Raw genomic sequence first — 11,899 nt, 5'->3', positions numbered from 1 at the left:
TTTTTAGAAAATGATATTCCAGGGCCCAACAGGTTATATAGCATAAATATGTGAAGTACACCTGCAGTATGGAAACAGTACAACAAAATGGCCGTTTTACACTTTTTTCTAGTAAATTCCTCTCTATATATTATATTCTCTATGAGTTTAATTTAGATTTAAGCAAGTAAACTAAGTCAATTTTCGTATTGAGGGAGCTGAGACAATTTAAGTTCAGGTTAGTCTGAAGAATAAGAAAATATTATAAAAATCACAATATTTACTGTCATTACTTAGGCGTTACAGATTTTGTAAAAAAACAGGTTTTTTTGCAATTTTTTCTTAGCACATTGCACATTTTCACACAAGGGTTCCCTCCAAAACTGACGTTTATTTTATGGTGCGTCATTTTTAAAATTCATATTGCTTTTAAAAATAAGCCATTTTTTGTGAAAATCAGAATTTAGATTTGCAAAAAATAAGTTTTACAGTTTACATTAAGAGAAATCATCCTTATTACATATATTAACACTGAAATATTGAGATCTAAATATATATGTATTTTGTGACCCGGCTGGATTTTTTAAAATCACACTTTAAAGGCCCTAAATATACCATTTAAAAAAATAGTTTTGCCCGGAAAAGTCAAATGTGGTGGTACGGAAGGGGAAATAGTGGTGGCTCTGGCTGCCGCAAGAGAAAAAACGTAATATGTGGTATGGAAGGGGAAATAGTGGTGGCTCATGGCCGCCTGCCTTCCACTGCTCCTCGGTCAAATGGTCAAAAATTTTATTGTAAAACAGTTTAAGAATTCAACACACAAAATATTGCTCCCGGCTCATGGCTGCCGAAAGAGAAAAAAGATAAAATGTGGCACGGAAGGGGAAATAGTGGTGGCTCATGGCCACCCCCCTCACTTAAATCCTGTATCCACCACCCCTGACTACTAACTTACTCCCCTTTACCCTCTTAATTATATATTAGTTTGTGCCCCTGACCCTCTCCCCATAACCGCCAGATCTGTGTTGCCCCTATCTCCAAGGGTATACCTAACAGCTGATTTTAAATTTTGTTTCTACCGCGAAAGCACCTGAAATTGGCGCCGATTTAAATTTTCAGCATTTTCAATTCTTGAACAATTCATCTAAATTCTTATTATTAGTAACCATGGTATCTATTTTCAGGTGTATAGGTAACACCACCAACTTATTTAATGAATCTGTGAGCTGTGAAAGGGTATATTAGTTATAAGAAAATGAAGAGAAAAAACGGAAAAATGGAACCGGAGAATGCGGAACCCTTTGAAAAACAAGCGGAGAAGAGGTAAATCTATTAACCACAATACCACACTTTATACGCTACGGTTAGCTTGGGTTAATCATTTCACATGTTGGACTGGCAATTGGTATTTTAGATTACCTTTTCGTTTTCAACAGATAATATTTATACAAATAATTTGTTTATGTCCCCCCTTTTACTTCCAATAGTGCTGCGGCTAGGATGGGCTAGGGGGCCGAGCGCTGCGGCCACGGGTTAGGTTATTATTAATTATTTTTTGGTTATTTAGGGTTAGGTTAGGTTAAGGAAAGGCCGAGCGCTGCGGCCACACTTTCTGGGCCGAGCGCTGCGGCTAGGATGGGCTAGGGGGCCGAGCGCTGCGGCTGAAAGTATCTTAACCTAACCCTAACCCTAAATAACAAAAGAAAGTGTCTTAACTAACCTAACCCGTGGCCGCAGCGCTCGGCCCCCTAGCCCATCCTAGCCGCAGCGCTCGGCCCAGAAAGTAGCATGGGGGGGTCCGAAAATCGTATACTAGGACAGACCCACAAAAGACGAGAACAAAACAAAGTTCTAAACCTTGCATAAGTATATTATTCCCAGGCGACGTGTAAACGGAGCTGGGGACAGTAAACCCTCGTACCGTACTTGCAGCAATAAGGTAACAAGCATTAAATAAATTTAGTATAAACTCATGAAGATAACTGTTAGTAGAGTATAATCAGAAAGATCCGGCATTAATTGACAGTTAATCAGGCGATTTTACATATACTAGAAATTCAAGGCGCTTCGCGCCCTTCTTTCTAGCCGTAGAGGGCGCGAATTGTGAACATGTTCTCTTTGTGTACATCGTAAAACAAAACAAAAATAATTCGCGGATTTTCACAAAAAATTTCGCGGATTTTCAAAATTTTAAAAATTTAATGACGATCGAATTTTGAGGGAGACAAATATTTGAAATTTTGATCATTCATAAACCTTCCCTGGGCTCCCTAGATGTCCCACAAAAAATTTGGGCCCGATCGATTCAGCCGTTTTGACGTTTATTGGATACAAACAAACAAACAAACAGACAGACAGACAAGCCAAATTTATATATAGATTTCTCAGGCAATTTTAAATGCTCAAACAAGGCAGACCACATTTGGGAAATCACAGGACTATAAGGCTATTCTCTGATCATTGATTAAAATTATATTGTAAAGTCGTCTGATTGATTGTAATCTAGTTCTGGGTCTTTCTCATTAGCATTGTTCTTAATTAGCATGATCAAGGATTGTAACTATAGTTGCAAAATATTGATAAGTTTTATAAAATCTAGATTCGGATTTTAATTTTACAGTTTTGTATTTATTAAGCTTTTAATTGGCTTGATTTATTTTTTCGATTTAAAATAATATTTTATTTTTTCTTGAATGGATCGGATCGTTATGTATCTATGTCTCTTTTCAAAGTGCATTTCTGTGTTTTTTTTTGGGGGGGGGGGGAAATGATGATATTTTCTGATACAGATTCTTTGGCATGGAATTGAGTTTTGACGGTTCAAGAAGTTTCTTAAACTTCCGTCTATATCAAATTGTTTTGAATAATTATTATTTCAGGGTTTAACTATTGAAGAGATGGTAGGGATGGGAGTGGATATCATTGAGGACGCATCTAATGAATCCTTTGATCAACCTCCACCTAAACCTGTCACAATCAACCTGGTTCTTAAACCAAAAGATCCAAATATTAGGAAGACAACGCAGTCATGTTCAGAATTATGGTAAATGTTCAGTATTTTATTTTAACCAGCTTGTTAACACAGCTTTGTCTGGAATATAATTTAGACTACTAAACTTAGAACATTCCCGTTGTTCCCCCCAATGAAAATTTGAGGCAAATCGGTCAAGGGGTTCGTGGGTTATGATCGGACCTACAAACGAACAAGACTTAATATTATAAGATTCTAGGGAAAGAGGGGGGGGGGGGTAAATAATAATTAGACTGAAACTGATCAGTTTTCCACTCCTCTTTTAATACTAATGAAATTTGACATAAAATCTGTAGTTCCCTTAATTCGGCGACAAAAAACAGAAATGAAATAATTAGAATTTTTTACTTGGAGACATATCTCTGAAACAGAAGTCTAATATTTAATTTTTTTTTCTTTAGAATTACCTTAAAATATTCAATATTCATTTACTTGAAAGACTCGCAAGTACTCCAGAGTTTGGAAAAATTTATTTGAAATCCATGAGAAATACTGTTCAGTGAGGGGGTGAAGTATCCAAATACCGGATCCGGATTCTCTGCCAGGATTGGTTACTCTGGGTCCGGATATCCGTATGATAGGATGAGCTCTGTTCTCGGAGACTGTTCTATGCCTGATAAGTTCCATAAGTATACAAAAAGTACACGGCGCAGTATGGTAATCTACTCTTAGTTTCATCACCGTAAATATAAAGTATCAAGAATTTTTTTACTGATTTTGGAGATTACTTTTGCACTGAACAAAATTCGCGGCTTTCTCTGTAACCCATTTTTTCACGAACATTAGCGTTTTTTTCTTTTAGTGGAACATTTCTGTAAAACCCCATAAACCAACGAAATTTTTTTGGTTGGGAGTGTTAATTGGGATTTAGAATTTTAATTGTTTTCACTTATTTCAATGCGTTTACTTTTTTCCTATTTAGGTATGTGGAGAAGATTCCTTTAATAAGATGTCGGATGAGGTCGTCCTCCATGTTTTTAGATGGTTACCTAAATGTAGTTTGGCCAGGTAAAGTTTTCAGATTGTCATCAAAATGTAGTTTGGCCAGGTGCAGTTCTCAGATTGTTACCAAAATGTAGTTTGGCCAGGTATAGTTCTCAGATGGTTACTAAAATGTAGTTTGGCCAGATATAGTTCTCAGATGGTTACTAAAATTTAGTTTGGCCAGGTTTAGTTTTCAGGTTGTCTTCAAAATGTAGTTTGGCCAGGTATAGTTCTCAGATTGTTACTAAAATGTAGTTTGGCCAGGTATAGTTCTCAGATGGTTACTAAAATGTAGTTTGGCCAGATATAGTTCTCAGATGGTTACTAAAATGTAGTTTGGCCAGGTATAGTTCTCAGATGGGTACTAAAATTTAGTTTGGCCAGGTTTAGTTTTCAGATTGTCTTCAAAATGTAGTTTGGCCAGGTATAGTTCTCAGATTGTAACATAAATGTAGTTTGGCCAGGCATAGTCCTCAGATTGTCAACTTAATGTAATTTGGCCAGGTATATTTCTCAGATTGTCACCAAAATGTATTTTGGCCAGGTATAGTTCTTAGATTCTTACATAAAATGTAGTTTGGCCAGGTAAAGTTCTGAGATTGTCACCAAAATGTAGTTTGGCCAGGCAGTGCTTAGGATTCGGATCCGTTGGATCCGCAAGATTTTGGCTTCCTGGATCAGGATCCAAGGGGTAAAATATCAACCAAAAACTGCAAAATAAAACTTTTTTACTCCTAAAACCCAAATCTGAACTTTTGAAAAAAAGAAAGATTATAAAAATTTTCTCATTTCTGAATGGTTTATCAAGTTTTAGGATGAAAATAAGCGAAAAAAAATGAAACAAAAAGTTTGAAAATTATTTTTTGTTGAATAAATTCAGTAAATCTTAAAGAAATGACCTGGATCCGGATCCATTTTTTTCCAGTGCAGATCCAGGATCAAGATCCGCATCAAAATTTATTGGATCCTAAGCACTGTGCCCAGGTATAGTTCTCAGATTGTCATCAAAATGTAGTTTGGCCAGGTATTTGTTACAGTTCTCAGATTGTCACACTCACCTTAATGTAATTTGGCCCGGTATAGTTCTCAGATTGTCACCTAAATGTAATTTGGCCGGTACAGTTCTCAGATTTTCATCAAAATGTAGTTTGGCCAGGTATATTTCTGAAATTGTCACCAAAATATAGTTCGGCCAGGTATAGTTCTTAGATTTTCATCAAAATGTAGTTTGGCCAGGAATATTTCTCGGATTGTAACATAAATGTAGTTCGGCCAGGTATAGTTCTCAGATTGTAACATAAATGTAGTTTGGCCAGGTATAGTTCTCAGATTGTCACCAAAATGTAGTTTGGCCGGCCAAGTATAGTTCCTAGATTGTCACCAAAATGTAGTTTAGCACGGTATTGTCCTCAGATGGTTACCCTAAATGAGTTTAGGCAAAGTATTGTTCTCAGTTGGGTCACTAAATTGTTAATTTTGTGCACGGTAATTAGGTAGCTGAGTTGGTTAATTATCTTATGCATTGAGAGAAAAAATACATAACCAAGCTTTTAATGTTTTCATTAAATTGCTTCTTAGCGGTCCTCCTAATATGTGACAGTAAGATGTGTACACAAACTATAAACTATTATTTTTCTAATTAAATATGTGTTCAGATGTGCACTAGTTTGTAAACGTTGGAATAGACTGAGTAAAGATGACTCTCTCTGGAAGAGAGTTGATTTAGGTTTAAAAACAATCCATCCCGGAGTTATAGGACAGGTATGTAATTAGTTTTTTTTAATGGTTTCTCGCTTTCTATCAATAACTTTATGTTTATTATTGTGAGGGATTTTTATCTATGTCTTACTCCTTTGATCTGATCTGGGTTCTACTTCGTTTTTGGTCTTACTGTGGGGTTTTATTTTAATCCAAAATTGTAAATGTAATTGTAATTACCCCCAGGGTACACCCATGAATTCCGTAAAAAAATCAGCCCATTCGTTCCAACCGTTTGCCCGGCTATAGGGAACATTTAGATGAATGTCTTGTTTTAATATATAGAAGATGTATTAGTGATTGCTATCTCGTGATCAAAATTTTTTTATTTTTCAGGTTCTCTCCCAAGGAACTCAGGTTCTTCGCTTGGCCAGAGCCAATATCTCTGCTCCGATCTTCCAGTCACCGTTCCTACCGGAGCCGAGCCTGCGTCCTGGTGAGCTGTGTAAGCTGCAGTACCTAGATCTCAGTATGGCAACTATCAAATCAACTTGTTTAGCGGAACTCCTCGACAAGTGTAAAAATTTAAGAAAACTTGGTAAATATAATTTTTTCTACATCTACAAATAATATAGTGCAGAAAATATTGAGGTAAAGGTGTCTCAACCTGGGTCTTCAAGCATTAACGAATAGCACTGTTTGAAGTTTTTTGTCGGAAAAATTAATTGCGATTCTTTTTGTTCTTTTTTTAGCTATTTTCTTGCTCGTCTTCGCTTCCACTATCTATGAGTCGGTTATTAGAAAAGGCGGGGTCAATCGTAACATACTGAGAAAAAAATATTTTCTTCATAATTCCAAATTTTAGTGGTTTAAATGGAAAGGTACAGAATCATCATGAACTAAAGGCTTTAATTTGGATGAACAGAGCTGAAAACTTTAGAATGAGATATCCTTAATCTTGATAGCTTAATCTGAGTATCCAATGTATTCTTAATCCTCTTTTTTGATAACCCTACTGTATAAAAGTTACGATTGATAACAATTACAGATTATACAATGTTATATCGATTGGATTAAAGTCAGCTGTTCACAAGCCGGCTTTTAAAGCATTTAAGCAAATATAAAATTAATCTTGTTAATGTGAACTTATTTAAAAAATATTTATCACATTTTAGGACTATCATCATTTTAAACGTTAGCCTTAAACATTAATCCAAAACTTACAATTTATTTAATAGATGTTTAGTTCAATTGATATGACACAAATAACATCAGAAGAAAAAACCGGTTTTTCAAAAGTTAAAGAGTACATCTTAACATGATACGCTGATTGGTTGAATATTATACTTCTTTCTTGGATATCGAATGCGTATTGAAATAATCTTGGGTTTAGTAAAACCAGGAGTTTAAGCATTAATCTTGATATCCATAAAGTTTTCAGCTCAGTCCCCTTATAAATACTGTGTTTTAGCTCTGGAGAAGTGTGATATCTCTGAGAGTGTGTGCTGTAATATTGGAAACAATCCTAAACTAGAAGTTCTTAATCTTGCAATGTGTGAGGTAAAATTAGATATTAAATACAGGGCCTATATTCTCTTGAACATTATTACCTTCATGCACGATTCACAACGGTGCCCTTTAAATGTTTATCTGAACAACAATGAGAAAGATATCATTTTTCGTTTTGGAATAGTGTTTAATTCTGACAATTCCCTTCTTTCTCTCATGCATATAGAGAAATCACTGGATTGGATATTATCAAGTTTGAAATTGAAAAACCAAAAATCTTCATCAATTTTGCTCAGACAAAGGTTCATGCAAAAGGGACCGTGTGAATATGGAATGCCACTCTTAATTTTAAACAACAGTCCCTTTAGTACTCGTCTTTGCGTTTTCTCGGCGTTTTTTTCAACAAATAAAATTTTTTTCTTCTTCAGAATCTTAGAAATCTCTTTAATTTTGATTGGTCTTCTTCAGGGGTTAACAGAGGACGGAGTAGGTTCAATAATGGCAGGATGTAAAAACATGACCGAGTTAAACATCAGCTGGACAGATCTCAGTACTCCAGGGTTGGATATACTCTGCAGCACTGCTCCCAGGGGACTAGAGCGCATCTGTCTAGCAGGGTACAGAGATACACTTCAGGAACCAAGAACTACAAAACTATACCCATTTTTTAGATTGAAAATTTGTTAATTTGTAAAAGAAAATTCTATCGCACAAATGAAGAAATACTTGATAGTTCTGGTGTTCCAGGATGCCCACGTGGAAAGTTTAGTGGTGAGGTGTAGAAATCTCCGCGAGTTTGATATCTCCGATGCTACCAAGATCACCTCAAAATCTTTAATTTCTATCATAGAAAATCTAGTCCGTATTGAAAGCCTTTCCACCACAAGGTAAGGTTGTACAATTATGATAATTCTTGACGGTATTACGGGGTGAATATTCACCGAAACATATCATTTATTATTTTAAGAAGACGTGAAAGTCGGGTTTTATTTTGTTTAACAATATCTGCGAATCTAACTCTTGTTGCAGAATTAAAATATTTTGATTTTAAATGTCTGGAAACATAATTTCCCCCCATAGTCAATTTTTTAGATGTTACAAAATAATTCCGTCTAAATATCTTCTGATAAACTATATACTTAGAGGGTACAAAATAATTCCGTCTAAATATCTTCTGATAAACTATATACATAGAGGTTACAAAATAATTCCGTCTAAATATCTTCTGATAAACTATATACTTAGAGGTTACAAAATAATTCCGTCTAAATATCTTCTGATAAACTATATACCTAGAGGTTACAAAATAATTCCGTCCAAATATCTTCTGATAAACTATAAACGTAGAGGTTACAAAATAATTCCGTCTAAATATCTTCTGATAAACTATATATTTCGATGTTACAACATAATTCCGTCTAAATATCTTCTGATAAACTATATATATAGATGTTACAATATAACTCCGTCCCAATACCTTCTCCTGATAAACTGTCCAGCTCTTCTTTATCTCAATGTGTATGGATTACTGAAGGAGACGGCACTGACAGAACTCAAGTAAGGAAATTTATGAAGCTTCCCACGATGGGCGAATTTTTGGTAATGTCAATTTAGTAATGACAATTTGGTAATGACAATTTGGTAACGACAATTTGGTAATGACAATTTGGTAAGCTCACAAAAGTGACAATTTGGTAATGACAAATTGGTAACAACAAAAAAGTGACAATTTGGTAATAAAAATTTGGTAACGTCATAAAAGTGACAATTTGGTAAACGAAATAAGTGACATTATGTAAAATTGTTTAATTTTTAGTTTTATATTCAATTGAAGATAATTGATTCTAGGAATCTTTTATTTCTGTCCAAAAGAAATGCGCCAAAAATAATTGTAAAATTCGCAATATTTTCTAAAAACCACATTTCAACCTGCACTTGTGTCATATACTGCAAGAAGAGGAGACTTGGATCATGAATTACTTAAATGTTACAAGATTCAGAAGGATTTAAATACTACAACAAGAACGGACTTTATGTATGTCAATGTTAGGAAGTTATTAATGTTACTTTTTATATGTAGTTACCAAACTGTCCCTTTTATAGTCAACAACTAACATTTAAGAGGATGCAGTGCTTGGCCCCTAGCCCATCTTAGCCGCAGCGCTCGGCCCAGAAATTGTCATAACCTAACCTAACCCAAAAAAATGTGAGAAACCGCACATTATTTAACATTTAATAGCCCGCAGCGCTCGGCCCCCTAGCCCATCCTAGCCGCTGCGCTCGGCCCATAAATTGTCTTAACCTAACCTAACCAAAATATTGAGAGAGACAGCACATTATTTAACATTTATTAGGCCGCAGCACTCGGCCCCCTAGCCCATCCTAGCCCCAGCGCTCGGCCCAGAAACTGTCTTAACCTAACCTAACCCAAACTAATGAGAGAAACAGCACATTATTAAACTTTTAATAGGCCGCAGCGCTCGGCCCCCTAGCCCATCCTAGCCGCAGCGCTCCGCCCAGAAACCTAACCCTAAATAATGTGAGAAACAGCAAATTATTAAACATTGAATTGAATTAAATTTAAATTTTATCAACAAATTGTCACTTTTTTGTAGTTACCAAAATGTTATTACCAAATTGTCACTTTTTTGTAGTTACCGTATTGTCATTACCAAATTGTCACTTTTTTGTCATTACCAAATTGTCACTTTTGTGAGCTTACCAAATTGTCATTACCAAATTGTCGTTACCAAATTGTCGTCTTATCAAATTGTCATTACCAAATTGACATTACCAAAAATCCGCCCGTCCTTCCCACCCTATCTCTTTGGAATGTTGATTTTCCCGCAAACATTATTTTAAATCGCTACGGGGTGTACCATTTTTTAAATAACACTTGCTTCACAAATTCAATTTATTCAAAATACAATTTAATCACGTTCTATCTGCAGCATAATTTTTTCCCCCAATCAGTATTGATTTTATAAAAATGTTAACTTTTTTCTTGAATTTTGTTTGCTATTTAGGGAAAGGTTGAGTGGGATAGAAATCAACAAACATCCGCTCACCAGCATAGCGCGTCCAACAATAGGTAAACATAAACATAAAAAATTAAATGAATTTATTTATATTTGTTTTTTCTCTTATTTTCTGCAAATCATTCTATTCAAATAAGAGTGTTCACACTAAAGAGTGGTTTTTAAATTAAAAAATGAATTCCTATCCTAAGTCCGTCTTATGGTTAACACGTCAGGCCAAGAAAAAAAAACGGGGTTCTGCCACTAAAGCGTAGGTGCGACCGAAGAATTGGATCAAATTCTTTCATAGAAAACTGATTGTTGTTTTTGCCAACGCATACCATGGGTGGTTTCTTAATTAACATATATTATTATTTCCCCTTTTATCAAGGGACTGAACGCGTAATTTCAAATAACCTTCCATTTTTAGAGTGACTACACTTTAATCCTTTGTAAGATAAAGGATTTCGTAGATATTCTCATTTATATATAGAGGGAAATTAAGTGCCAAGAAACAGCACGAGTGTACACTAGCACGGAGTACACTGTAACCTGGAGTCTCCCTGCACTCAATCTTCAGCTATACAAATGCGATATTCACCTCATCGTTGTCCGGACAAATGCTTAAAGGATACCGTTGTTAATCGGACATGCATATGTATAACTGAAAGGTCACTTGAAATTACGTTTACAGTCCCTTTAAGCTAGGATTGTTTGAAAAATAAAATAAAATAACAATTGTAATTCAGGAATAAAACGGACTTCAATATGGAACCTCCGTGTTCGGGACTAACTGGACTCTCAGCTAATTCATCTCAGTCTAAATTCATCCTAAAGACAATCAAGAGTTCAGAATTCAATCTGGAGATAATCTACGGTTCATGATTCAGTCAAGAGATAGTTAAGAACTAAAATTCACCATGAAGACAATCTAGTCTTCGGACTTCCATCTGGAGAAAATCGATGATTTTATGATTCAATCTGGAGATAACCTAGAATTCAATTCAATCTTGGGATTATCTAGCGAAGACTATGTAGACTGTAGAATAAATCTGGAGATAATTGAAGGAAAAAATTGAATGAAAACAAAACTTGATTGTTTCCAGATTTTTAAATGATTTGAAAATCTCGATGAAGTCTATAATTCAATCGACAGAAAATATCAAATAAAATTAAATCTGGAAATGAAAAGTTTCTCTGTTTAAATTTGGAGATTAAGAACTTGACTCTTCGACCTTTTTGATTAAACAAAAATACATGATATTCCCAGTAGGTGATTAAAATGCTTTCATTAAAAAATTAATTCGATGATCGTTCTTAAACGAGTTATTTTTTCAAAAATAAAAATTCAAATTGTATATTTGTAGTAAGCCTTAATTATCTTTTTGCATTGCTATATTAAATAAATAAGTGAACTACAATTTCATCCAAAAAAGCGGCGTTTTATCTAATATTGTAATATTCTTATTAATTAAGGGCGTATTCAGCTCGAAATCTTTTTTTTATGATTTTTGGCGAGTTACAAGATTTAAAATGTTTACCCGTCTTTTCGTTTGTTACAAATTCACTTATTTTGGTTTTATGTAGAGCGAAAGTAGTATTTGTTTTTTAATAACTGAAAACTTAATGGATTCTCTTGTTTAAGATATTATTAAAAATGAAAAGTATGATCTCATTTGTG

The 11,899-nt window shown here is 34.7% G+C and overlaps 1 protein-coding gene across 1 annotated transcript; it reads left to right on the top strand.

Moving 5' to 3' along the window:
• Positions 1-1,085: 1,085 nt before the first annotated feature.
• LOC111697035 (S-phase kinase-associated protein 2) lies at positions 1,086-11,576 on the top strand. The gene is made up of 13 exons (XM_023466901.1): positions 1,086-1,302; positions 1,861-1,918; positions 2,859-3,022; positions 3,511-3,667; positions 3,933-4,018; positions 5,650-5,755; positions 6,089-6,290; positions 7,164-7,252; positions 7,670-7,837; positions 7,949-8,088; positions 8,651-8,758; positions 10,228-10,292; positions 10,968-11,576. Exons 1-13 carry the CDS (start codon positions 1,235-1,237, stop codon positions 11,009-11,011), a joined length of 1,455 nt encoding a protein of 484 aa, XP_023322669.1. The 5' UTR covers positions 1,086-1,234; the 3' UTR covers positions 11,012-11,576.
• The last annotated feature ends 323 nt before the right edge of the window (positions 11,577-11,899 follow it).

This window comes from Eurytemora carolleeae, unplaced genomic scaffold (genome assembly GCF_000591075.1).
Source record: "Eurytemora carolleeae unplaced genomic scaffold, Eaff_2.0 scaffold270, whole genome shotgun sequence".
NCBI lineage: Eukaryota > Metazoa > Arthropoda > Copepoda > Calanoida > Temoridae > Eurytemora > Eurytemora carolleeae.
The sequence above is the reverse complement of the archived record's forward strand: the minus strand, read 5'-3'. Positions and strand labels throughout refer to the sequence as shown.

Excerpts from the sequence above, each read along its gene's own strand:
- LOC111697035 (XM_023466901.1), top strand. The coding sequence starts at position 1,235 with ATGAAGAGAAAAAACGGAAAAATGGAACCGGAGAATGCGGAACCCTTT. Across the intron at positions 4,019-5,649 it reads CCTAAATGTAGTTTGGCCAG|ATGTGCACTAGTTTGTAAAC; the intron begins GTAAAGTTTTCA and ends ATATGTGTTCAG. Across the intron at positions 8,089-8,650 it reads GAAAGCCTTTCCACCACAAG|ATGTTACAATATAACTCCGT; the intron begins GTAAGGTTGTAC and ends CTATATATATAG.